This window comes from Agelaius phoeniceus, chromosome 5 (genome assembly GCF_051311805.1).
Source record: "Agelaius phoeniceus isolate bAgePho1 chromosome 5, bAgePho1.hap1, whole genome shotgun sequence".
In the NCBI taxonomy this organism is placed as follows: Eukaryota; Metazoa; Chordata; class Aves; order Passeriformes; family Icteridae; genus Agelaius; species Agelaius phoeniceus.
Genome location: NC_135269.1, coordinates 6,821,590 through 6,849,100, shown reverse-complemented (window position 1 = coordinate 6,849,100; position 27,511 = coordinate 6,821,590). Strand labels below are relative to the sequence as shown.

The following is a 27,511-nucleotide window of genomic DNA, read 5'->3' as shown; positions in this document are numbered from 1 at the left end:
ACAAAAGGTTTTTGTTCTTGCCTTTAGAACAGTCCTTCTGAACTGATCTGTGGTTTGTTCTGAACTTGATTATGTAGACATATTTATGTTTGTGCAGTGTATAATAGTGAGGACTGATGGCTGTTACGGTTTCTTCCTGATTAATTCAGGAAGAACTTCAATGCAGGTTTGTGCATGTCACAAAAATGAGATTGCATTTAGATCTGCACTGCTTACACTGCCTCGAATTGTGTGTACTGGCAGGGATCTGTTTTGATTTAAAGACATGCAAGGTTCTGAATCCTCCCTCTCCACCTGATTTTTTGGAAATCTTCAGGGGATTTTTCTGTTAAATTAGTTAAACACTCCTTGAACAAATGTTACCAACTATGTCCATGAGTTGATGGGCTGATGATTTCATTTTAAAGAATTCCAGACCAGGATGTTTTATGAATCCATGTGGTAGGTAACAACATCTATCCTAAGCCATGTGTGATAGCTCAGAGGCATGTGGGATATTAGGGAGAAATAAAACACAGAGCTTAAGAAGAACAGGATGTCTCAGTTCTTTTCATGGATGTTTGAGCAGATTGTTGGCAGTGTTGTTTTGTGACTGCTCATGCAACTGGGCAGGAATCTTAGCTGGCTGGGAAATACTAAAATATTGCTTTGAAACAAACTGATTTTTTTTCCCTTGAATGCTTCAAGCGTTGAAAGGTTTTGGAAGCAACCATAATGGAGAAGCATTATTTAAATCATTACAAAAGGTAAAGAACCTCAAGAGTGGTGGTAATAAACCTCCCCTGCTTGGTTAGTCATTCAAGAAGTTTGGACAGGGAAACGTTTGCTGGTTTTGGGTTTAGTTTTTAATCCAAAAGGGGTTTTTTTCTTGTGTTTGCAAACTGTCACAAACCAATGAAAAAAATAATCACTTTGGCCTGACTTGAGGTTGGTGCCTCTAGGCAAGATCTAAAGTAAATTCAGTAAGGGTCATCAGGTAGACCTAGATGATGTGGTTTCTAAATCCTTCAGTATTCATGTGGAGGGTTTAGAGGTCAGTCTCTCTACCAGTCACTCTACTGCTCTGTGAGCACAGGTGTTCCCTCTGTCCTCCAAGGCAGCCCCAGCTCCTTGACCTCACAAGGAGGAAGCATTTTGCTGAACTGGCTCCAGGTTTCCAAGTCAGGAATGGGCAGGCCAGGACATTCCTTCTTTTAGTAGCAGAATTTTCCAGGCAAGAATTCACCTGCAAGCAACTGGTTGTACAATTCATTTTGTTACTCCATGTTAGACACTCAAAATGAAAGTGATTCACACAAGACAAATGAATCTTCCATTCATTTATTCACATTTTCCATGGATTTTTGTACATGACCTCAGTGTATCAGAACTAATGAAAACATTAACATACATGTTATGTAAAACTTAAGTATCCACTGAAAAATTCAGAGCATTTTGAAATCTACTAACAACTAACAAATCATCACATTCAGCATCTTCATTGGATTTAGACTAGCTCATGCCACTTTAAATTGTTTAATGTCAGGTAATTTCTGCACACAGGCACCAGCTACAAAATTTTATCAAATGCAAATAAGTTAAGGCATCAGAAAGTCAATCTTTAACGACAGTTTAAATGTTACAGTGCTGCAAAGGGAGCTGAACTTCAGTTTCAATAGCACAGCAAACCTCCTGATTGGTTTATGTTCTACAGTATGTTCATCTGAACTGTTAATTTAATATAAACTTTCACATCCATCAGCCAAAAGGGCTTAGAGGAACACAGTGTTGCCCTCCCAAATTAAACCTTGCATACTGTAATTTAATATTTTAAAATAAAATTCAAGCCAACTGTAATAATCTCCCTTAGAAATTATTCTGATAATTTAAAGAAGCAGAGATGTTTATTTTCCAGCTGAAACTTCAAAATCAGAGGAGGAGGAATGGATAAGAAACTCCAACATCTACATACACCTGGAACAACGAGGCATTAACGCAGATTGGGGCAGAAACTTGCATCTTTGATATCAGGTATTTGATTCCCAGCTGTTAAATACATTACTAAGACACAGGAATGCCTCTTTGAGTTGGAATTCTGATCAAAATTCTTTCCTTGGATAGCATGTGCCACTTTGTTATGAAGGCAGTAGTACACTGATGTCTGTGGTCTCCGTGAAATTTGCTTTTTCATTTAAGGCCTTTATTTCTATTTAACAATCTCTGGCCTTTTACAGCATTCTATATTTCAGTATTCCTTAAATAGAAACTGAAGCATCATCAAAAATTTCTAAAGTGCTGGAAAAGGCTGTGCTTTATACCTGAGCACCAAGTTTGTCAGTGTATGACTATCTTTTCCTGCTTCATAGTCCACATAATGGTACAGTCGTGAATTGATGTTGATTAAAATCTGCTTAGCAGGGAAATTCTTCCCTGTCCTTTTAGAGGCAATTCTCCCCATGTAAAATGTTCAAAATTGTATGTTTATGCATATAGTTGACATTCTAATGAAGGTGACATCCCAATTTTTCACCTTCCCCTGGCTTTACTGATTAAATACATGCACAGAAGAATTAAGGTGTTACTTGCTATGATGGCTAGGGTAAGGTTTAATTCTTTCCAACACAATTTATCATTCCTCTATTATGTTTCCATTCACTCTGTGCCCTCTGCTTGGAAAGAGGCCAGAGGTGTACTGTCAGAATTGGGCCACATCCATGTGTGCAAAACCTAACAACTGCCCCTCTTTAGAGGGGGGCATAAGGGAAGAAGTGTTAACTTCAGTTTGTTGGTCCACGTTTCTAAGGTTAAAGGAACAGTTCCAAATCCATGAGCTTTTGGAAGTAAGCAAAGAAAAGGCCAAGCTTTTATAGACAGAGCTTTTCTTTCTGGGATGTACAACCAGAGCTCTGTCTATAAACCTTTTTGTACAGAGACAGGGTTAAGACACTACAGTTGAAAGACAAATGCAAAATTAACTAAGCCCTTGGACCAGAGCCTGGACTTAACTCTTAGGCAGCATTCTGTTTTTCATTCATACACATTTAGACACACCCTGTCAGCTTTGGGCCTCCAATTTAGGTAGCAGCAAAACTTGTTTTTTAAAAAAAGTATATCTTATTTTGAGGAAAGCAATGTCACTGACTTTTAATGATTTAAGTACTTAGCCAGATGCAAAAAGAATCCCCAAAGGCACCAGTTTATTTTTCAAATATCTCAAATGGCATCTAAGCTCCCTTCACACTTCAGTGTTAAAAATGCAATTCTTATACACTAAACGTGGCTGAAATGTGAGCAAAGTCCTTTCTTTTGGAACTTTGGTCAACAGGGCTATAGATAAAATCTAGATTTTCCTCCTTTTAATGAAGCGGGGGGAAAAAAGGCCATAACCTGAATTGTCCAGTGAATTAGGCCTACAGCAGCCATTTGCTCCCCCCAGAGCAGGGGTACAGGTAAGATGTGCTGCACCTCATCAAATGGTGTTATTCCTTGTTCCCTGCCCACAGGATGCCACTGTGCTGGACCCACCAGGTCCCCTGTATAAATTGTGTCACACTGAGTCTTTTTAAGGAAAGGGCTTTTTCCTCTGTGTCACATAGCCAGAGGCAAAACAGCATTTTTGTTCCACCTTGCCAGAGCTGGTCAGTGTGACACATCTGAGAGCAGTTCAAGTTTCATATTATCATCAAGCTCTCGGAAAAGTCCCAGAGTTGGAAGCACAGTAGAAAAAGTTACTAGGGAAGGAGTTTCCAGCAACATTTGAAAAAAAGAAAAGGAATAAATCACCAAACACAGTCTGACAAAGTTGAGAGTGAAACCGAGACCAGAAAGAATGCTCTGATCCCCAATTATTGCCACCTGGTTAATTTTATCACAGCTGAAAACTAAGTTTACAAATTACCCCATGCTCCCCACATGCAACAGAAAGCTTCTGGCAAAGCTGCACTCTGCTGCTTTGTTTAATGCAGTGCAGCACAGCATTTTTATCACATGGAAAAATACATACTGACACACACCCTTGTGCATGTGTCTCCTGGTAAGGGCAACAGGCAACAGAAAGGTCTTTAAAAAGTCCTGAAGTTTGTTGTGGGAAGAGCTTTCTTCAGCAAAGTACCAGCAGCAGGAGCAATGCAGCACATCCAGCTCTGCCTCAGCTGGGTTTTGGGACTAAGGACAAACACCTTGGAAGGATCATGTGGAAGTGCAACCCTTTGTTCTGACCTGTCAGAAGCCAGGGGCTGCCAGTGTGTCCAAGATAAAACTGTCTTCCAGTTGTCTGCTTGTACCATATTGCACATCATTCACTTGTTGCTACAGTAAGACCAGAACTGACAGTTCCTCTGGAGGAACCACTACTGTCAACAAGACTAGACAAGCAAATTCTCTTTCAAATATCTGCAGTCTCTGAGTCCTGAAAGCACACAGGTCTGCAAGGGTACAGACCCAGCACAATGGAGATCATCACTGGTGGGGTGCAGTACTGCCACTGAGTCTAAAAAGTCGGTCTCACCAGAATACAACAGAGCTATTAAAAATCTGCAGTCTAGAAACAGTTGCAACAGGTAAGCTTGAACATCCTCCCTTCCCAAAACAGGAGGTGCTTGCATTGTATAACAGTCTGTAAGGAAGCTCTGGTACCATGTTTTTGTACTCAGATTTCTGTCCATTTGGTCGACTGGTGCTAAAAACATTTGCTTGGATTTACATCCATGTGCTTTATCCAGAAGAGGTCCTGCATTTAGATACTGAAAATGAGGGAGAACAGTCCAACACTTGTGTTCTATTAAAGCTTTTATTAGCTAGTTTAGCTTTTCCTCACATCATTTTTCCAGAATTCCTATAACAGTTCTTAATATCAGAGTAAAGAATAAAATGTTCAAATGAAGTTACGGAAGAAAAAAAGAGCAGCAGCAGTTTGGCAATAAATCCTCAAATTATGGACTGCAACTTTTTTAAGCCTCCTTTTTCTCCAGTAAGATTTTGTGCAACTCATCTGCATCCTCACTTGTTTTCACTCTTATTAGCATAGTGACAGGAACAGCTGGGTTCTTCTCATCGATGGGTGGGTTAGGAACACAAACTATAAGAACATTGTTTTTTCCGGTTCTTGTGCATGGCATCTTAGGTGGAATTAGAACATTCAACAGGATATTTCCTGCATTTGAGGAGGGGAAAAAATTACCATTAGCCATTTTCTAGCTTTTACTGCATTACAGTGTTAGTACAGATAGTAACTAGAGATTTAGGGGGGTGTTTGCAAGGAAGGCAATTCACAAACATTGTGTATGTTTGTCTTTTTCTTTCCTAAGTATCTATTCATGGCCATTGGTCTCAGATTTCTTTCCTCACTAGAAATGAGAAAATCTCTGCAAATACTGCATCCTCCTTTTTTAAATGGAGGAACCTGAATATCAAAGGACAGTCAGGGGACACAGGAGAAAGGGACGGGGACAAGGGAGAAGCAGCAAACGAGGAATCCAGTCACAGTGCTTAGTTTATGCCAAGTTCCTCATTCTGACCACCAGAAGCAAAATGTTCTGATACAGACAGACGTGTTAATCTGGACAAACCAGGGTAAAACAGGTACTTTGTATCCCCAAACATACACTGCAGCCTTTTACTTCTTGCACTGCTTAATGTGCTCTCTTTTCTAATGCTCACTAGAGGCACCCAAGTGTTTGTCAGTTTTTCCTAAATCTAAATTATTTAGGGAAAAAAAAAGTAGAAAGATTTTCACTAATTGTATCTATTAATGCTGTGTAAAAAAAACAAAAAAATCCTAATGCTTAGCAAGGAATTCTGACATCAAGACTTGTAACTGGGATAAATGTACTTACCTAAATTGGTATCTGCTCGTACTAAGAGTTGAGTTTTTTCATTTCCTGCTGGTTTTAAATGTAATGTTCCTACACCTTTTTCTTTAAATTCATTATCCTTTTTGTAGAACAGTTTGCACCTGTGGAGAAAAAATAAAACCCAAATCCTTGTTTGTGCAGCCATGTAGAGATGAAATAAAAAGGTCTCTCCCAGGTACATGTATCCATCTGACTCACAGTAACAGTAGTCAGGATTTAACATGCTGTGAGTAACCTAAATCTTTATTATTCTTGACCTTGTTTCATGTGCTAATGGACAGCACTTGAAGATCAAAGAGAAAATGAATTACTTCTTTCAGTATTGAAATTATAAATGTATTACTTTCAGGGAAAAATAAAAGGCACAGCAACCTGTACTCAGGGCCTAATCAGAAAGTCATAAGAGCTGGCTGTATCATTCTGAACTTATAATAGGATTTTAATGTACAATTTATAAACATTTTTAAGTGAGGCTCTAATAAACTTAAAGCCATTTTAGGTGGTGAAGAATAGCAATACACAGGTATTAATTTTATTTTCCAAGTTAAAGTCACTTACTTCTTTGAGTAGAAGGCATCATCTTCTTTTATTTCATTAACGATGACTTTTGGTGGTTCTTCTTCCTCCTCTTCCCCTCCTTTAAATAGAAAGTTTTAATATGTTAATGTTGTGAGCATAGATTTTGGCACTGCATTGGAAGTCCCTTATGCCCACCATAATGGACATGGACATGTGGCTGGTCAGTGACACCCAGAACCCCTTTCAGTCCCTCTGTACTCTGCAGCAGCTTCAGCTACAAAAAAAGGGTTACTTGCTTTTCATTCAGCTCTTAGAGCAACTTCATCCTCACCTTCAGTTTAAGTGCAATGAAAATACCCAATCCATACCAAACAATCAAACACCAACAATATAAAGCTTAGTAAGTCAGAAGCTTCTGTTTGAACAGAAACAGTTTTCACATTTCAGAGTATACTCCACAAATGGGTTCAAGTAAAGCACAATAAATACTTCCAAGAGCCAGGTTTAATTTGGGGCAAAAGGAAGTAGTTGCAGAATGACAGATAAGAGTGGCAGATTATGCCTTTCCAGCCCCTCAGCTGCTGGGATTTCTATCAGCCTATTGTATTCAGCACAGGCAAAGACCAGAGTAAAGCTGTCAGGTACTATGTAACTTTGTTGGCCTCCTTACAATCTATTAAGTAAAATGGACTGAACTGTTCTGTATCTCATGCTTTTTACTGCAGGGATCTCTTGATAAACCTACTAAGAAAAGCAGTGGGATTGAGAAGTCCAGCAGGCTGAAAGGTGAACATACTAGCTGCTTTAAATTTCATCAATTCCTGTCTTTAGATATGGGATTATTTTGTATATTATATTATATAAAGTACAAATCTGACAGAATTATGTAAGTCTTGATAAGCACATACTTTTGGTGTTGCTTACATAAGGCTGGGTTCTCCAGATTAGAGGTATAATTCTGCACTTTCAAATTGAAGAATGATGATGATCACAGAATACAGAATTTCCTGAGTTGGAAAGGACCCACCAGGATCATGGAGTCCAGCTCCTGGTCCTGCCCAGAATACCCCAACCATTCCTACCCTGTGCCTGAGAGTGTTGTCCAAATGCTCTTGGAGCTCCGGCATTCCCTGGGGAGCCTGGGCAGTGCCTGAGCAACCTCTGGGGGAAGAACCTTTTCCTGATATCCAGCCTAAACCTCCTTGGACACTACACCATGCCATCATCTCAGTGAACTTAAAAAATATTACATTTTTTTCGTATTCTAAAGTCACATACACTCACAGCTGACCAGTAAAATAACTATAAATAGAAATACATAGAATTTACCTTTGTCATCATTATTGCCACTGTCTGTTTGAGCTTCCAATGAACTGGTGGATGCTGTAGTGACAGACTTGGCCTGGTTTGCATCTTTTCCAAACAAACCTGAATTCCCAGAAGAAAATGAGAAACTACCAAGCGTTCCTGAACCGAGGGAACCCAAAACAGAACTGTCAACACTCTTGCCAAAATTAAACGAGACAGTTGATGTAGCTCCTAACAACGGGTCTCTTTTTTCTGATGCAGCTTCAGCTTTTTTGTCAGAGGTATCCTCATTTTTGCTGTTAAACAAAAAGGTGGAGCCTTGCTGGAGCTTTGAACTCCCAAACACGGGAGCAGGCTGGGGGGCAGGGGTCTTGCCGCTCTCGTTCTCGGAGCTGCTGTCGCTGCCGCCCCCGTGCTGCTGCTCGATGCTGGCCAAGTAGCGCTCGTAGTCCCTGAAGATGGGGCTGAGGTCGCACAGGGGGTTGCTGTTCACGTGTTTCACTATCCAGTCACGAACTGAGCAGTTGAGGGCAGCCAGCTGTTTGTGGTAGGAGCCAGAGCCAGGTGCTGAGCCCAAGGTGCTGCCTGAGGAGCAGGGCTGGCTGCTGCCGCCGTTGGCTGTGGGGCTGGCAGCCTTCTTCTCAGCAAACACAGCAGCAGTGGGGCCGTTTGACACTGGGGATCCTGTTAGGAGAAAAATCACAGAGTTATAGGAGATCCTGAGCTGGGAGGGACACAGCAGGGTCACTGAGTACAGCTCCTGGCCCTGCCCAGCACACCCCAACAACCCCACCTGTGCATCCCTGAGGGCATTGTCCAAATACTCCTGGAGTTGTGGCAGCCTTGGGGCTGTGACCACTCCCTGGGCAGTGCCTGAGCACCCTCTGAGGGAAGAACCTTTCCCTGATCTCCAACTTAACTCATTTGCTTAATAAGCTCTGGTTTAAAGAAATAACACAGATGCTTTGCCGACCTAGTGAGAAATGTGGCTTAGAAACTTTTTCTACCCCGAAAGCAACACAGCTCTCTTAAAAGCCTAACATGTGCAATATTTCCTTATCGAATCACTCATCCTTACTCAGCTGAGCTCTTTCTTTTGGGTCACCACACTGTGCCCCAGGTACTCCCATGCCAGTGAGCTGACCCAAGTTTTCATTTAAACAAGTATGTCAGGGATAGACAAAGTAGATGGACCACACAGGTGTACAAAAAAAATCCAAAGATATCTTGTAGAGAACATTAAAAAAAATACATGCTTTATATTTTGCCAAAACCTTCAGAATCTTACAAAAATCTAACAACTTCAGCAAGCTGTAATGCTTATTAAATAAAAAAACTCAACTTATCTCTTGCCATTTGTGCTTTAAATGTTTTAAATGTGCTTTAAACCACCCTGAGTGCACTAGTCCGTAATTTTACAAGCTTTGAGCACTTCTATACAAAAAACCCTAAGAAGCAAACTAGAAAAACTCTCATTGAATATTTCACTTTCCCTTAAGTTATTCAAGCTCACTGAAATCCAAGTTACTCTTAAGTTCAAACTGTACCATTTCTATTCTATGGCACGATAACTCCAAAATTCTGTGGTGGCAGGGTTAACATTTCTGCATGTCCAGCACAAAGGGACGGAACTAATATTCCTCAGGGAATTCCAAAGCATGACAGCTCAACATGCTGAAGTATTTCAAATGCCTTGAAATGTAGGTATAACTGTAACAGATAAAATTCTCATTAGACTGTCTGCAAGATCAGATGTACAAGGAAAAAAGATGGAAGACTTTAGCTATGCAGTATGTATTTTTTATTTAAATTCAAAGAACTGGGACATGTCACCAGATGCTTTATACCTTTTACAGACTGCATTATGCCAGTGCCTTCCATTTCCATCTGTGCCTAGAAAACTTTTACTTTTAGAAATATTTAGTTGCCACCTTTTTTAATTGCATGCACATGAAAACTTGTCCCTCTAGCACTCTAAAATTGTAAGAAATCTTACAAAGAGGCATGAAGTCTCAAAACCTTAAAACACAACTATAAGATGGTCTAAATTTGTTTTTTTCACTACTAAAATAACCCTACAAATTTTGACTGAAGGTGCTGATAAATATGTATGCTTATTTAAAACTTACCAAATGCTGATTGTGTTTCAGAGGTGCTTTTCAAACTGCTGAAAGGAGGAGTACTGGAGACACTACTGCTTCCATTAGACAGCCCTTCCAAAGCCTTTATTCCTGCACCATTCCCAAATCCACTGAAGCCACCTCCTCCTTTTCCAGAAGGCAATACAAAGCCTTTAAACCCTTTAAAAGCTCCTCCACTTTCAGACTGGGGAGAAAAAAAAAAGAGAGAACCAGTTACAAACATCTTATCCACACAAATCCTATCCCCACTTAATATTCCTGATATCCTTGGTTTGTTTTTCCCTAGTTCAGTGTGTCATCCCATGCATTACTGTGTCAGCTATGCAAACAAAATTAACAGCTTCCTTATGACACACACTGCTACTGTTTTTAAAAGACTCAGATGTTTGGTATGAAAATAAACTGGGTCTAGGATGTGGATACATGGAAGTTGCTCAGAGCTGTGGATGTGTTTGACTACCTATTAGACATTCTGGTAATCTGGTTTCTCTTTAAATAACTACACAAGATTAAGTAATTTCAGGTTTATTTTCAACAACTTTTGGCATTTACAATGGCAGTCAAGAGCCCAATACTTTAATCCACTCATCACTCTGGAGTCACCTATGAAACCTCTTGTGATTTACCCATAATATTCCAATGTGACTGATGGAAGATGCAAAGACAGACTGTACCTGACCACAAAATATCCATCTCTGCAACTTTTTCATTACCCAGTTCTGATCACTGACTTTGCAACTGTATTATTTTATGGTATAGTTTCTTAGGTGTTTCTAAAAGACAAAGTACAACTGACATGCAAATAAAGCACTGCAATTTTTAGGCCTTTGGAGGTAATGAACTTTTACTACTCAAAGTGAACTTTCAGTGTCTCTGGAAAACCATCAGAGGAGAACTGCTTCTGAGTCTCATCTGCTTTTGCCATTGAAAAATGGCAAAGCTTGTCAATTTTAGGTTGTATTCCAGTATCTGATCTTGTGTTTATGGGTCTCTTTGCTTCCTTTTGTGCTCTCTTTTCCTCTGCTTCTCATTCCTAGGTGGGCATTTTTATTGTGCTTCTTTCTCATCAGTCCCACCTTTCTCTCTGGACATTCCAGTTAAACTGCTGTCTTTTTCACTGCAGCATTCTGCTTGCTCCATGTAGGAACATCAGTAAGTTTCAAGCTTACCTTTTTGTAAATATCTTTCTCTTTCTTTGGTTCCCTTATCATCATGATCATTTATTTCAATCATTAAACTTTTCTTATCTCAACCCAGGCTTTTATCCTTTTTTCTGATTCTCCTCCTCATCACACTAGGAGGAAGAGTGAGGGGCTGCATGGTCTTTAACTGTCAGCTGGGTTTAAAGTACACCAGCCCTTCTACCAGCCCTAACAGCCTGCTCCCAGCCTCCTGACTACTTCTGCAATCTATCTGCTCCCCTTTCTCATTCTGTTCTATTTTTCCTATCCCATTTGCCCCTGAAACTCTCCTGCTCAAGTTGTAGTTTATGTTTTGCATCACCTCCTTCCAGTACAATCCTTTATTTAACTGTATCCTCGACCACATTTGTGACTAAAACTACTCAAGGCTTTAGTGGGCTAAGACAGCTTCCTCACTTACAAGAAGAAGGAAAATCAAAAGCATGGAGAAGGCTGTCTAGATCTTAACATTTGCCTAGTCCCATCCAATCCTAGAGCAACGTGTGTAACACAAAGTTCCAGGCCTACTTCTAACATGATGCATGCCCTGTTCAAAGGATGTCTAGGAAAAATATATACAACAAAGCATTGTCAAGGATTTCTGAAAGAACAACAATATGACTGGACTGGGATAATGCTTTCACAGGAACTAAACCTGTAACAAAGGCCAACTGCCTTTCAATTTTCAATTTGTTAATGCAAAGAGTAGATGGCACTAAGGCTCTTGACAAGAAGGAAGGAAAAAAAAGTAGCAGCATTCTTAACAAAAGACATGTTTCTCATTCTCAGAGCAGCTTAGTATTTGGATGTTTAATAATAAAGTTTCCCCAGCCCTCCAGTATGAATAACTAATAACTTTGCATTTCCATACTTCCATCTCTACAAAAAATTGAAGTAAAGCAGTAAAAATGCTGTTTTACCTACTTGCAAACAACATTGTGTCTGAAACACTCGTTATTTTTACTTCAAAAACATGCAAGAACACCCTGCTCACCAGTCAAACTAGTATTACCCTTTTTCAGCCTTAGCCTTATTCTTAGCATGGAACAGTAAAGGCAAAGTTCATGTGCACATAGGACCTGGTGAGTTGAAATGATAAATTTTTTCAGCATCACTACAAACCCAAGAAAGTAAAAACTTGAGCATGATGAGTTTTGTGAGTAAAAGTCCAGTACTCGTGTTCAGTGACCACATTACCTCTGACCCAACGTTGCGGCGCTTTGCTTTTTTAATAGCTCTGTTCTTCAGGACCTCTTCACTTGCCACAGAGAAGGTTCCCACCTTGAAAAGGAAGTTATGGAATCATTAGTGGAATATTCAACATGAAGGGAAGGCCAAGATCAGGTTTTGAACACAACCCTAACACTGCTACCACGCAAACAAGGGAAGAAGTTAAAAACCAGCCCACTGGTTGTGAGCTGATACTTGGAAAACTCTGGCTCTGCACTACATTTCTCTCTGTGCTATCTCCATTTTATTACATCAAATAATATAAGTTTTGCTTTGGTTTTTTAAAACACAGCTCTAAGATCTCTGTGCTGAAGGGAATCTGTCAGTAATCCACAGTTTGGAGCAGATATATGGAGATGTGGGCTCTAAGGCACCCTCAGCAGCCTGCTGTAGCTCAAACACTAGCAAAGACAGCTAATGGCTCGGTATCACTCTGCAACAAATGAGGAAATGAAGTTTTCTTGTACTCAAATTCCTGGAAGAGTCAGTTTCCTTTTTCACATTTACAGGCCTAAGCATTTGATGCTTTTAGTTGGACAAAAAACGAAACCAGTTTGTTTAAACATGAGCCATGAGGAAGTATGAGACATTAAAAGTGAAACTCTCTTTTTACAATCAGATGGAACATAGCACTTAACTATTTGCCTAATTCCTCTGGCTGTGTGGGGAAATTCAGCTAAGATTAACATAGCTCTAAAATTAGCTATTACTGACCCTCAAAAAAACATACTGGAGGCATACAGAGCATTAATCTCCAGAAATCAAATCTGCTTTTCCTCTCAATTCAATAAATACCTATCACACATTTGAAGAGTCCAAAAGCATTTTAACAAGCCTGGGGTTCCCTCCAGAAACATGAAGTTCCTTTCCCCAGAACCACTGATGAAATTTTAACCCTTAAAAGCTGCTTTGTTATAGGGCCTGCATAACTTGAAACTTTATAAAATAATTTTTAAAAACCCACTTCTGTAAAATTATCTTTAATTGCTAACCTTTTAACCAGTTCTACTGTAGGTTTTATGCACCAGATACACAGCAAATATAAACAGCTACTCTACTACCTGCAGGTGTGCATAGGGGGGAACTAATGTGCATTTTACCTCTTCAGCTTCATCCTCCTGGTCCCAGTTTCGGTCAGTCAGCTCCTTTTCTGCAATTCTCTTGGCCATTTTTCCCCACCTATGTGGAAGAAACAAAAAATCCTAGAAAGAATTGCACATAAATTAAATTCTAAGTGGCAGTGATCTTCAATTTGTATTCTTAGAACAAAAAAAAAAACCAGGATCTGCAGTTCATGTAGAAGCAGGTCAAGATTGGAATGACAACTGAAAACCAAATGTTGTGGCAAAAACAATCATCATTTTTCTGGTTATCTCTGTGATGTAGAGCAAAATCAGCCTTGCAGAAGGAATGTCTGTAACTGTTCTGAGCCCCATTTTGCTAAGGTACAACTTATGAGCTGTGTACAAAACCAAAGGAAGAAAACATGGTAGCTGCAGTCAATCTAAAAAACCTGGCAAGCAATCACACTACTGGAATTTTATGTGAAAAAAGAGATATTTTACCAACTATGGTTATATCTTCTGACACTAAATATGAAAACTTTCCAAAGGAAATATGCAGTTTTGTTGCAATTTAAATCTCAAACAAGCACAACAACTAAAACTCTTCCAAACCCCCTCTGGGTTTGTGATTAAGACCTGCCCAGAAGAAAGATTTAAAAAAATCCACAAATAGCTGAATTTCAGAGGCAGACATTGTAACAATACATTGCTATGAGATATCTTGTTTATATGGTGAAACATTTTAGAACAGTACATCCAGCAGCACACTTGGAGACCACACATCCAAGTCCTGAATTTTGTCTGACACACATCACAAATTACTAGGTCAAGTTACTAGAGCCTCTGGAAGTAGAGGGACAAAGATTGGCCTGTGTATACATATTTAAATGCCCTAATCCACTCTGTCCTGAAAGTAGACATCCTTGCTTGATAATCCCTGGGAGATCATTTCAATCTAACCCATTGGAAATCTAAATAAGAAGTTATTTTAAAGTCACCTTTATTAAAATTATTATTTTATTACATAACTTTTACGTAGACTGTATTATATTATGTAATATATTTTAATTTTTAATTTATAATAAATAAAAGTGTTCTGCACATATATACATTATGTATATACATTATGTATATATATTATATATGTGTGTATATTATATAATATATATAGTATTATTTATATAATATACTATACTATTATATAATAGTATATCATATACTATAGTATATTATATAATGTGCTATAGTATTATTATACTATATAATATACTATAGTATAATATATTATATAATGTGCTATAGTATTATTATACTATATAATATACTATAGTATATAATATAGTATATAATATACTATAGTGTTATTTAAATGTATTCGTTTCATTATTACATTAGATATTTGATTTACTGAAAGAGCACATTAAGTACAGAGGCTGTCCCCCACCAGAAGAGAGGAAACCTTGCTGACCTAAGCTCCAGGTTCTCTGTACCCGCCTGTGTTTACGGAGTTCATCGTTAAAAGCATTGTAGAGGATCCAACAGAGAACCTCAAGTCTATTCTATCCCGTGAAACAAGAACCAACACAAACCTACACCTGGTTGGTGTTCAAAAACTTCACTAAGTTTTCGGAGCACGTGTTCTGAGCAGGCTGAGATAGAAGGATTTTGAGAAACACATCAAAGAATCACAGAATATCCTCAGTTAGAAGGGACCCACAAGGATCATCGAGTCCAACCCCTGGCCCTGCCCAGACACCCCAACAATCCCTCCCCAGACACCCCAACAATCCCTGCACAGACACCCCAACAATCCCCCCCTGTGCATCCCTGAGAGCGGTGTCCAAAACACTCCCGGAGCTCTGGCAGCCTTGGGGCCGTGACCATTCCCTGGGGAGCCTGAGCAGTGCCCGACACCCTCTGGGGGAAGAACCCTTCCCTGATACGCAGACTAACTCTTGTTCGATTAACGAGCTCTTCTTGTTTAAAAACAACACAGCGCAGATGCTTCGCTGACCTACAGAGAGTTCACTGCCCTATTTAGCGCAGCCGAGGCTCCCCGGGAGGTTTGCAGGGGGCGGCATCACCGGAACACCGAGGGGCCGGAGCCCCGGCGGAGCTGGAGGCAGCGGGGCCGTGTGCCGGGCCCGGCGGTGTCGCAGCGCTGTCGCTGCGGCTCCCGGCGGGAGGAAGCGGAAGCCGGATGCCGCCGGGGCCACCCCGCGCCCCCGTGGCCGCGGCGCTGCCGTTCCGCTCTGACTCCCGGCTGCGCTCGCCCCGTCCCGGGGACGCCGCGCGTTGCCTGCGCACCTCACAGCCCGATCCGCGCGTTCCGAACCCTGCGAACGGTGCGACCCGCCCCGAACCCCGCCGCCGCCGCCCCGCTCCCTCCATCCCCAGCCCGCGCTCCCCTGCTCGGGTCCCGCCCGTGCCCGGCCGCCCCTCGCGCCCCCCACCCGCGGCACTCACTCGCTCGGGCGGGCGGTTCTCTCCTGCCGCGCTGCGCTGCGGGGCCGACTCTGCGGCGGGCGGCACGCAGGGTCTCCTGGTCTCCTCGCAGGCTGAGCGCGCCCCGCTGTGCCCCCACAATCCCCTCCGATGCCGCCGGGCCCGGCCGCCCCCTCGGTGTCCGCCGGGAGACGGGGCTCGGTGGGGCCCAGAGCGGGAACGCCGCGCCCGCCGCCGCCGCCGCCGTCCCGCTCCCGCCCGCACCGCGCGTGCGCCCGGCGGGGGCAGCGGGGCGGGGCGGGGCCGGGGGCTGCAGTACCCCCGGCGGCCGCGAGGGGGGCGCCCCAAAGGCCGCTGCGAGGGAAGGGGGCCGGCCCCGTGACTTCCGGCGCGAGCCGCGGTCTGACCGAATTCTCCCGAAATCGTCGGGAAAAACAACCCCGGAACGTCCTCCGTCAGTGTCAGCCGGTCGCTTGCCTTGCCCCACAAAAATTCGGGTCTCCACACAGATAAAAAAACTTTCTCTCTTGTTTATACTTTTTAATCAAGTTAATGTTCGCTGGTTCTGAATTACATAATTCATCATTTTCAACGGGAGGCGCCTCAGGGCGGCTGAGGGGGTGGCCATGCCCTGCATTGTCACGGGCTATCCTGCTTCCTCTTCCCTGCTTCCCTGCTTCATTTTCCTCGTTAATTTTTAATTAATTGCTTTAAATAATCCTAATCAGGGTATTAATTATAAGCAGTGTGCTCGGCCTGTAGGAAAGCACAGTCCAGGACCCTGCTAAATGGGGGCTTGTGCCGATGATCAAAGGAAACACCTTCGCGGCCGGGTGGAAGTCACTCGGGGACAGGGCGTGGAAAATGGGTATTTTATGATTGGCTTTTCGCAAATATTAAAATGAATATTATATGTGTTGTGTTAGAAAGTTATGCTTTATTAATTTTCTTTAAATATAGTTTTAGGTTATAAGATAATGTTAAAATAGAAACTATGCTATGTAAGATACTTTTTTTAAAGAGAGGAATGAGGTACTCTCACCAAGCCAGCAGCCACAGGACACCTAAATCTTTCAGAGAAAAAGAATTTATTGCTCACTCATCAGAAAAAACGAACTTCGTCCTGCCTCACTCAGCCATGAAGACGCCATTAGAATTAAGAGGAAGAAATTGACGATGACCAGACAGAATCCTGTGTTTGAATGGAATTTATGCATCATGTATAAGGTGTATGAATAATATGCAACAGGCTATTGCTTTTAAGGGTTAATCCTCTGTTAACGTGTGTCCTTTTTTGGGCTTATTTTGCCCAGAAAGAGGTACCCAGACGTCCGTAACTCTTTCTTTTTATTGTCTCGTATTGTCCTAAATCCTAATTGTCCAAATTTTTATTACGCTAATTATATTACTATTTCTACAGCCATTTTATTACTATTAAACTTTTAAAATTCTAAAACCAAGTGATTTGGCGTTTTTCACGAGGGGGCTCTATCCAGCTCTCTCTGGCCTGAATGCTGAAAATAAAGATGCTGATTTTGTCCCAGTGGGGGACAGAGAACAGCAGAGAGCAGCTGAAGGAGGAATGCAGCGTTGTCCTGCCCAGACACACTCGATTTGAGCTGAAAAGGTCACTGCCCACGACGGCATCACCGCGGCCGCTGGAGGTACGAGGCTGTGACAGGTTGTCTGCTTTTACCAGGGTGAGGCATTTTAAGTGTGTTTTGCTGGAAAGAACCGAGCAAGTCAAATACAGATACCATGCTGAAATGTAAGAAGCGGGAAAATAATAAGGTCTTCTTTTTTAAAATACACTTTTTATTTAACTAAACATTTTATTCGTTTTTTTTGCACATTTTGTTATTCCAGAAGTGTAGCTTTTTAAATTGCTTTATCTGTCAACTCTTATTTATTTTAAGTAGGGCACTTACAGTGCTGAAGGGAAAGGCTATTTGTAAAATGTTCTTTCAATAAGGAGTTTTCCAGAGTCAATAGGATTCCAGGCATTTCCCCATTGATATTTTTTATGTTTGTGCAGTTGCTGGGAAGGTTTCTTAGGAATTCCTACCAAGTGTTTTAACTGGAAACCTGGCTGTTGTGTTGTATAAGGACTCCTGATCCACACTAAGCAAAAGAACTTGATGATTTGAAATATTCAGCTCTGCATGGTAATATGGGGTCAGCACCTGTTTCTGTTGGCAGGCACCAGGTGACAAACTCAGTGTCAATCCAGGGTTAGAGTTTTGGTAGAAGTTTTCCTTTTGTCATTGTCTTTGGTTTGCATTATTTACCTCTCAACTGTTAAAAACCCAACTGCCTCGAAATAACTATATTTAAAAGTTTTCCCTGCCTTTTTGGGTCTTGCCCAAAAATTATAAAAGAGAATTAATATTTCTCAGCAGGGAATTGGATTTGCTGAAATGTCACCACCAATCTCTTAATTAGCCCCTCAAAATACCATATTGTCTCCTGGTCCTCAGTGGCAAAGAATATGAGTTGAAATGGAGTATTTTCTTAAATAACAAAACCAAATAGGTCCTAAACAACAAAAATCACAATTGCAAAGTCAGAGGTCATGTGGGTGATCTTTTACACAAGCTTGCACTTTGAAATATCAACTGACTTAGAAATTTGATATTTGATGGAAATAACAACAGTAAATGCAATTCTTACAAAAGGATTAAAGTTTGCATTAAAAATAAACTTTTTGATTAATATGGATAAAAAAGGGGAAAACTCCTCCTAGTGGTCTATAAGATGTGTTGATTCCAGTTGTTAGTCTATTAATTTATGTAAAGTTGGGCCTGAAACCTCTTTTCTGTATTTTCAATTTATTTTTTCCAATTCTGCTAAAATCAAGATGCCTTGAACAGAGCTGTTCTCCCCAGTGAGGAGGATGTTGGAAAATGTATCAGAACTCCCATTTTTTAATACTCATGGAAGGAATGAGCACAGCTGTCATTTTTGTTGTCTCTTGATAGGATTGTCCTTGCCATAAACTATTTCTGATATGTTGTGCTCATCTCCAGCACAACAATGACCAAAGGTGGCTGTCTAATGTAATCAGAAAATTTATAGATGATTTGGAGGTGTCATGAATAAGGAGGGTTCATCTCCAGGCATCAAAGAGGTCAGGAAGACATAACACCCATTTCCCTGAGGAGGCAGATCTCCACAACATCTTATAGAGGGTGAGCACAGTAGAGGATCTACGTGAATTATTAATGATTTCTTTCCTAAAATGTGCTAAAAAATAAAAATTTCATATTAACTTGAAAGGATTTTGTTGGCAAAGAAAGACAAAAATTACAAATTGAGGACAAGTTGACAAGCTTTGTCCAAAATTAAACTAGATGTTTCAATTTTTTTTTTTTTTTGGGGGGGGGTGTTTTCATTCTTTTAGAAAATTGGGAAAAGGAAAGGAAAATGTAGCATTTTTCTGTATTCTTCCCTAGATTGAGGAGGGGGTAAAATTTCAATAAAACATTCCTAAAATAATACATAATCACTAAATAGAGATCAGAGATTTTGCCCAAAGAAGCCACAGTTCTGAGTTAAAATTCTGAGTCAGGGATATATCTGTCCAGTTTGGTTTCTGCTAGTTCAGTTGGAAAAATGTCTGTGAAAAGAGATTTCTTTGATGACATTTTCAAGATTCTTGTGTACGTTATTAGAACTCTATCATCATTGTAATAGCAATTACTCACTACAAAGTGGGGTCATTAGCCCTAATTCATATTTACAAATACACCAAATACACATACAAATACAGTTTTAAGGTGAATCTTGTTCAGAAAGAATGGAATATTTTGTCATGGTAACGTGTCTCAGCAGTCCAAAAGTGCTTACAGCACCATTCCACTCAGTCTCTAGTTCCAAAATAGGTCAGGACTGTCAGTTTCTCTCATTCTATGACTAAAATGTAAATTCTGCTCTCCCAGACTTCAGGCAAAGGATTTGTTTGTACCGAGTTTTCAGCTCTTTCCAGCAAATTTAAAAAATACTAATTACTTGAACTGTTTTTTGCATGTAAGCTTTTCCTCATTGCAGAAACAGATGCCATCATTTTGCCTGTATCTCCATAAACTTATAGGAAGCCATCAGGTTTATTAGCATTTTCTTGAAAACTGTTTCTTCATGAATATCAGGTTATGTTGTAATCTACAGCTGATATTTGGTAGAAATACAGCACCTGATTCTCCCACAGTGCCACTGTGGGCACATTACAAGAGGCTCTGTGAAGTGGAGCTTCATATCTGCCTTTCAGCGGCCAGATGGCCAGAATGTTTGTGTGGGCTTTTTTATTGTTTTTATTGTTTTTCATCATCTCTTTTGGAAATGTAAGACTTGTTATTCTAAGCCTATGGTCTTTTGAGAAAACTGAAATTCTATCTGCTGAAGGAAGCTGGGGGGAAATCAACAGAAACCACCATTTTCTAGGCAGCATTTGCTGCCAGTTCTGAGCCAAAAAACTCCAGCCACTGTGCATGAAATGCTCTGGATAGCTGGTGATTTAACCTGGTGGCCCAGGCAGATGAACATTTCATTATGAATCTTCATTTGTTTCTGTGATTTTTATTGTGTCCTAGTTAGTCCCACAGAACTCATAAAGTATTTTTTTAAAATGATACTAAGTAGACTTTATATATTTTTATTGTGTCCTTATGAGTCCCACAGAACTCATAAAGTATTTTTTTAAAATGATACTAAGTAGACTTTATATATTCATTAATATATAAATGCTAAATCAAGGGTAGACTTCTCAATACACAAAAATATCTTAGCTCTCATGGTCCAAACTTCCAGAAGCATCAACTACTTTGCAATCAGTTGAGTAAAAGTTGTTGAACTATTAAGTCTTTTATTAAACATGGCTGCATGTTTGGAATATTCATAAAACTCTGAGGTGGAAGAAGGGCAAGGATTCCTTTTGTCAGTCCACTTCCCCGTGAATATCCATCATAATGGTATTTTATGTATCATAGCCTGTCCTGTTCCTAACCCAGCTTTTCCTTAGCCACTCCTTTCCTAACTTCCTTTGGCTACAGCAATCTCTGAGTCTGACCACTGCTAGTCTCCCACCCCAAGTAAACAGGTTTGGCAGATCTTGTATCCTCTCCATTATTTCCAAGAACTCTAAACCTTTAACAGTCTAACAGCCTGTTTGCTTTTTCAGCTCTCTCATCTTCTGCACCATTGTTCCTTGCCACCAACTTGGCTTTCCCTAGCAAGATTCCTGGTGAATCACAGAACCTGTACTACTTCTGTGTTCCTGGCACAGGCCAGTGGTCATGAAAATCAAAGGAAAATGGAAGATGTTGAACTTCCTCAGCAAACATACTTTGCCTGAGTAGATTTCCTCAAAAGCACTTTGGATTGTGGGGCTGTAAGAATATTCACTGATGGGAGAGGTGCAGGCATAACCTGTTAAATTTGAAAAAGGTAACTTTATGCTATTAACTTGTTTTATGATGTGCCTATATAAAGGCAGGAGTTTCAGTACATTGAAGTGCATCACACTATATACAACTTTCCTGGATTTGGTTTCAATGGATAATGCCTTTTTGGCTTTGTCATTTTTTAGGAAGGAAACTCAGAGGAAGAAATCTCATTTACCAAATGAGGGAGATTTTATATGTTGTTTGTTGGGTCTTTTTAAAGTAAATTAATTTTATTCATTAGCTTGTAATGGCAATACTTTCTAATAATTTTCAAAAGGGCAGAAAATGTTGTAAAATATTTTTATCCATGCTTGGGAAGCTTGTTCCTCTAGCATCATTATTGAGATACAGTCCTGTTTTATAGTTTGTTTATAATATTATATACTATGATATCAGGGAATAGGCAGAAGAGCAGAGCAACAGATTAATAACGGCTGAGGACTTTTAATGTACTTCAACCTAGGAAGATGTTAAACTTTTACAACACTCCAGGTGTCATGGTACTGAAGATATGGGCTGGGTGTTTGTTAAATCCCTGGGTGTGTTTGGGATAGCCATATGATCTCTGTAGTATTTCCTCCTACATGATAAATAGTGGAAAAAACTTTCACCTGTGGAACTGGAAGTCCCATTTCTTGAAAAATACTTGTTTGTTTATTTTTTCCCTTAGAGAGCAAGAGAAAATGTGTCCCTTTAGTCATAAATCAATCATTTTGTGTTTAAATCGGTGCACTTCCTGGAGAGCAACTTTACACACAATTAGGGGCAAATCTTACCTTATATTGATGAGAGACTGTTCCTCACCCCTGCAGTATTCATTGTTCTAAGTGCTCCTCATTTACACTTGAGGATCTTGCAGTCTCACACAATTCTCCTTTAAAAGAAATCACTGATAAAACTGACAGATCTTCCTGGTATCACTCTGAGTTGAATTGAATCTCCAAAAAGTCTGCAAAATATCCTTAACAGTTTTCTTTCAGCATTATGGATTGTTGTCAAACATAGCTGACAGGTGTGATTTTAAGGAGATGTAATTAAGATGGGATGGGGAAAAGTTGAAAGGAGCATTAAGGAGGTGTTTCTAAATTGGTGGAAACTCAGAAGAACATTTTAAACTTAAAACAAGTGTAGGTATTTCTTTGTGAGATTTGTTCAGTGACTCAATAGTGGGGTTTCAATATTTATCTCCCCACAGCTAGGGTAATTTTCTTTCCATGCTTCTTTCAGGGTGAGGAGGCAAGGAGGAGTTCAGAAAGGAAGTTTCTAGCAGAAGTTACTATTGTCAGCTGTACCCCCTGTAACACCAGTTTTCCTTTCAGTCTATTCAGCCAAGTCATGGTTTAGCCCCGTGTTGCATCACATAGCTCACTGGGAAGCAGACTGAAAACTTCTATTTAAAAAATCCCCAAACAACCAACACAAGAAAATACAAAATATTGATCATAAATGAATGAGAAAAGATAATTCACCTGATTTTCCTCTGATAGGGTTCTCTTCTGTGGGATTCTTCAAGAAGGCATTCAACCACTTGTCTGTGTGCAGCTAACATTGTAAGTAAGCCTTGTTGAAAAAAAAAGCTGAGTTTTATAAACACTTCAAATGGTACTGTTGCCAGAAGAGAAAAGGTAGTTCTACTGCCTGTTCCCAGTTCAAGCTGTTCTTTCCTCTGTGTTGGCAGATGGTTTTTGCAGCTGACATTGGAAAACTGGTTTGGATTAATACTAACTTGTTTATTTCTTTGCCAGGATGGTTACTGCTCAGGTGAGTTTCCTGATCTGGCTGCAGAAACAATTCTGGGGGGTGGCATCACAAAGCCTGGGATAGAGCTCTAAATTGAAGCTGGTTAGTAATATAAGAATATGAATTATGAGTCCACAGATTTCAGCTGGACAAGTAACAGAGGGTATGTGTAAATTAATTATGGAGCTGGATGCTGTCCACAACACATGTAATGTTTGTGGGCATTATTTCAGAAGATGTCTTTAATTCTGATTTGTGGAGAGAAGTGGATTAAGGAAGTGGATTATGGAAATTCATGAATTAAGGAATGGAGAATTTTAGAATTCCCTCAGCATTACTAAAATCCTTTTATTCCAGTTTTCTTTGTGCTACAGAAGGAAGAAGCTAGCGGAATGCATCATGCAGAATAATCCACACAGTACACAAAAATACTTTAGTGAAAAAAGCCAAGCAAAGTCAGGAGATAGTAGAGATTTATTTCAGTATGACATGATTGCAAGCAGGAGTAGCCTATGCTACCTGTCCTATCCCTGTGTCCAGACAGGCTGTCCCTGGCAATGCCCAGCCTGCCCTGCTCCCCCCAGGGAACCCTCACTGCCCCCAGAGCCCAGGCCACTGGCAGGTGCCCCATGTCCCATTGGGCACCTCTCAGCACCCAGGACATGTCTCCAGAGCCGAGACAGGTGAACCAAGGACAAAAAACATGAAATCATTAAGAAAAGTGGGAGCAAGGCAGTATTGCCTGGCAGGATTTGGAAAGATTATAATGAAGCAAGGAATAAATGCTTCCACAGGAAAGCTGAACACAAGGCAAACCTTTGTGGCTGCAGCAGTGAGGTGACATGGCTGTGACCGTGACCCTGACAGGAGAAAGAACTGGAGAGCAGCTTGTGGCACTCACTGATACCAGGCTCCCAAGATGTGAGAGGGCAGCAGGGAACTTGGTTGTTGAAGATCTTTGCTGCCTTCCTTGTGGCACTTGGGGATGGATGTAAAGGTCCCAGAGCTTGTCAGTGGCTGCTGATATGAAGGGGATGTAAAGTTATGTGACATGTGAACACTTCAGAAATACTTTGAATTACATTGTAGGAATACAGATAGCATTGTAAGGGAGACACAGAAAAAATTGCAAAGGTGAATGTTTGGTTCTGGTTAAGTTTTCATAACTGAATCCATTTTCAAAGCAAACAGAATAGATGTTTAATATTTATTTAGCTTAAAAATTCTTAAAAACCTCCAGGCTTCTTAAAAACCTCCAGGCTGTCTCACATTTCCTGCTTTAGAGAAGCTGGAAGATTTTGAACTGCATTGTCAGTATTTTTTACACCTTCCTATGCTCAGGACAAGTGTCCTTGAAAGGGCAGCAGCTTTGGATTAGCTGGTTGTCATGTAGACAAGGCTGTTTTCAAAATAAAGGCACACAATCCATTTGTAAATCTTGCAGAATATATGAAAGTCTAATCAGACTGACTCAGACAGCCAAACTGCAGTGTATCTCATTTGAATTCTCTCTTCCTGTAGGCCTTGTCTACAAGAAATATGCAGACACTGTATTGGAAGTAGAAAGCGTGAATGATAACAATACTCAGTGCTGCTGCAGTCCTGAATGTATTTTAGTTTTGAATGCATCTGAGCATTTCCCTTTTTCATATACTGGCTGTAGCTGCACCAGCCTTATACAATACCTACTTTTTGTCACCAACAGTATAGTCCAGGAGCAACACAAGCTTGCACTGCCCCACTTTTTTTTACTGTTAGCACTTGATGGTATTTTCTGCAGTGAGATACGTGGTTATTGATTTGGTAGACAAACAGGGATCTTGCACAACCTCCTCCTTGAATGAGTGCATTACTGTAATTTTGAAATTAAAAGGCTCTCAGGCAAAGATATGGGATTAGGAATAACAGTTCCTTACCCCGAAAACTAAAAATACAAATGTAATAGTACAAACATCAACAAAAAAAACCCAAAAAAACCACTGACAGGGACAGAATAGGCCCTGACACCCTGTTGGTAGGGTGTTGGTAGCAGTCCCATTCAATGGTGGCTGCAGCCCTCCTGCAGTGTCAGGTGTGGTTCTGGTGGAGCAGAGATCCTGTAGAAGGGTGGAGTTTTCCTCTGAAGGTCCTGTGGTGGGGTAGATGGGCCTGGTCTTCCTCTGGGAATCCAGTGGGAAAGAGCTGTCCTGGTGTCCCAAAATTTCAGTTTATATCCAGAACAGAATGCTTGGCTCCACTGCTGTGGCTCTGTAGATAGAACATGATTCCACTGCCTTTCCCCAGACATGAGAGATGCTCTTCTGGCAACCAAACTGGCTGGAGATTCGACACAATGTATATAACCAGTAAGTGTCAGAAATGAGACAAATTATAAACTTCAGAATTCTTTACAAAAGGAGAAGAAACATTTTTAGAAAATAACTTTCAAATAAATGTTAAAATGAGGACTCTAAGGAGATCAACATTTAAGGGTGCTACATTTGATGTCTGAATTATTTGAAACTGCTATTAGCTTTTGTCACAACCAAATATTTCAGGAAAATGGTATTCATAGCTATTGTACAAGATATTTTCTCAGTCCTTGTGATTCAAGTATAAAAAATTGTCAGGAAACATTGTGATTTCCTCTCATCTTTTATTTTATTTTTCATAATCCATGATAATAAAGCCCTCATTTCACATCTAGAAATACTTGAAATAATATACTTTACAGGTAGGAAAAAGACTTAGCAGCAGTTAAGCTATTATTTTCACTTAGCCAAATAATAGGCTTTAATAAAAAGCCTCTTCTTAGCTGTGTTGTCCATTATTGACATGACTACATCAGTCCTGTAATATTCTTATTTTGAAGGACTCTTGATGGTGCTTTTTTCCTCATGAGAGAGGTGATCTGTATGTTAGTAGCTGGTCCTGGCTGATGTGCCAGTTGTGCCTTTCCATGGAAAGCCTCATTTCCCCAACCAGCCTCTGACAGCTGATGCACTTGGGTCAGTCATGCCTATACAAAGTGCATGGTAACTTAAATAATCTTGCTAAAATACTGCAGTGCACCTGGGATTGCAAGTGCTTTGGATTTTCAGTGTATTTGTGAAGATAAAAGGAGAGTTTAATACTAAGTGAAGGGATCATTAGTGCTGGGACAGTTGTCTGTATTAATCACAGCTGAAATATACACTGAATGTTTTTAATGCAAAACCTTTCATTTTGCTTAACATTGCTGTCTCTACACATCCTTGGGGTTGAGCACTGCATGTTAAAGTGTAGAGCCTGCTGATTCCCATCCTCTCCAACTTCAGCAGCCTTTGGATCAGAAATCTGCCAGAGCTTGTTCTGGAGGGCCCAGTAGTTTTCTTAAACCAATTTATTTAATCTGTGTAGGCAGAAGAGAGCAGAACACAAGAAAATGATGTTTTAATGGAGTAGAAGAGCTCCATGCCTGTCTTTCTTACCCTTAGACCTCTGCCCTGTGATGCAAAGTAAAAGAATTTTTGCTTCTTCAGATCCCACAGTAGAATCATTGTGCTTTATTCTCTGTGGAATTTCTTTAGGGAGATTATTTTCGTCTGACCTTAGGTTGTAACTGTTGCCATTCTTTTGGTCAGTTTGCTTCCAGACTGGCAAATTCAACTGTGTTAACATTGCTTGTAGTCTGTCATGGGCTAGAGATTATTACATATATCACTTGACTGTTAGAGCTTGATGTTATTTCAGTAGTTACTGCTTTCTCCCTGAGAGTTATTTTCAGCTAGATCCTTCTCCAGACCTGGCCAACACTGCAGTCTCAGATCTGCTGAAGCTGCAAAAACCTCTCAAACTGATGAAGACAATGTAGGGAGGAGTACGGAAGAGTTAGAACAGGAGTGAGTACTAATCACCTAGCCATCAAATCTACTGTTTCCAGAAAATAAATGTGTTTAGTCACACCTTGAAAGCAGCATTATCCAAGGGAACTGCAAAGAGCTTTCAGTGACCCACCCAAAGTGGTGTGGGGGAGAAGAGCCAGCTGGTATTTTGTCATGGTTTTTTCGCGTGAATCGTTTTTTTGCCTTATGCCTTTTGTTATTGATATTGTTGCTGTTGCAGTTCATTTTCTTATCTCATTTCTGCTTCCAGTAAATTGTCGTTATCTCAACATGTAATTTTTACTTTTTTGTGCCTGCAATTCTCAATGCCACCCCCAGAGTGGGAAGAGGGAGGGGAAGGATGGGGAGAGCAAGCAGTGTCTGGTTCAAGAGAGTCTCAAGGAAGGAGTGTACTAAACTGGGGAGTGCCATTCCTAAACCAGGACACCTATAAAATGCAGTACCACAATAACAGATAATTAAAAACTAACTTTATGTCCTTTGCAGCCTATGCAAAGTGCAAAGTTGTTGACTAACCTGGTCCTTACTCTCTTACATATACTCAAGTGCCACTGAGAAAGGACTCCTCAGAGGTTCCACTGTGTTTTGACAGACATCCTGTCTCAAGGTGAGAGGGTTCTTACAGAATGCTGTTTATGACTTTTTTTCCCCTTAAGGAAATAGCCCACAATAAACTGCTGGAAAATGTTACCTTTTTGTGACAAATGTGAAATATTCAGTGTCACTGGTGGTGTTGCCTCATCAGTCCACA

At 40.4% G+C, this 27,511-nt stretch overlaps 1 protein-coding gene and 2 long non-coding RNA genes across 9 annotated transcripts in view; 2 read left to right on the top strand and 1 right to left on the bottom strand.

Moving 5' to 3' along the window:
* Window positions 1–830: 830 nt before the first annotated feature.
* Window positions 831–15,965, bottom strand: NUP50 (nucleoporin 50). 5 transcript variants are annotated; one of them, XM_077178235.1, is made up of 8 exons: window positions 15,741–15,871; window positions 13,311–13,389; window positions 12,178–12,261; window positions 9,788–9,983; window positions 7,680–8,342; window positions 6,390–6,468; window positions 5,814–5,932; window positions 831–1,235 (listed from the first exon to the last, which is right to left on the bottom strand). In XM_077178235.1, exons 2-8 carry the CDS (start codon window positions 13,377–13,379, stop codon window positions 1,222–1,224), a joined length of 1,224 nt encoding a protein of 407 aa, XP_077034350.1. In that variant the 5' UTR covers window positions 13,380–13,389; window positions 15,741–15,871; the 3' UTR covers window positions 831–1,221. The 5 variants fall into 5 exon arrangements, with proteins under 5 accessions (XP_077034350.1, XP_054486963.1, XP_054486961.1 ...); XM_054630988.2 differs by lacking the exon at window positions 831–1,235 and adding an exon at window positions 1,305–5,131 and having other exon boundaries at window positions 13,311–13,412; window positions 15,741–15,965; XM_054630986.2 differs by lacking the exon at window positions 831–1,235 and adding an exon at window positions 1,305–5,131 and having other exon boundaries at window positions 15,741–15,965.
* A 50-nt stretch (window positions 15,966–16,015) lies between these two features.
* On the top strand, window positions 16,016–25,599 carry LOC143694082 (uncharacterized). Of its 3 annotated transcripts, XR_013182271.1 has the most exons (5): window positions 16,016–17,383; window positions 18,698–18,907; window positions 20,893–21,158; window positions 22,645–22,707; window positions 22,903–25,599. It is a non-coding gene; the product is annotated as an uncharacterized LOC143694082 (long non-coding RNA). The 3 variants fall into 3 exon arrangements; XR_013182270.1 differs by lacking the exon at window positions 18,698–18,907; XR_013182272.1 differs by lacking the exon at window positions 18,698–18,907 and having other exon boundaries at window positions 16,016–17,419.
* Window positions 25,600–25,613: 14 nt separating this feature from the next.
* Window positions 25,614–27,511, top strand: part of LOC143694083 (uncharacterized) — a 29,451-nt gene continuing 27,553 nt past the window's right edge. The window contains exon 1 of the long non-coding RNA XR_013182273.1: window positions 25,614–27,367. This is a non-coding gene — a long non-coding RNA (uncharacterized LOC143694083). The remainder of the gene's footprint in view (window positions 27,368–27,511) is intronic.

Excerpts from the sequence above, each read along its gene's own strand:
- NUP50 (XM_054630988.2), bottom strand. The coding sequence starts at position 13,379 with ATGGCCAAGAGAATTGCAGAAAAGGAGCTGACTGACCGAAACTGGGAC. Across the intron at positions 9,984-12,177 it reads GCCGCAACGTTGGGTCAGAG|TCTGAAAGTGGAGGAGCTTT; the intron begins GTAATGTGGTCA and ends TTTTCTCCCCAG. Across the intron at positions 5,933-6,389 it reads GATGCCTTCTACTCAAAGAA|GTGCAAACTGTTCTACAAAA; the intron begins GTAAGTGACTTT and ends TTTTCTCCACAG.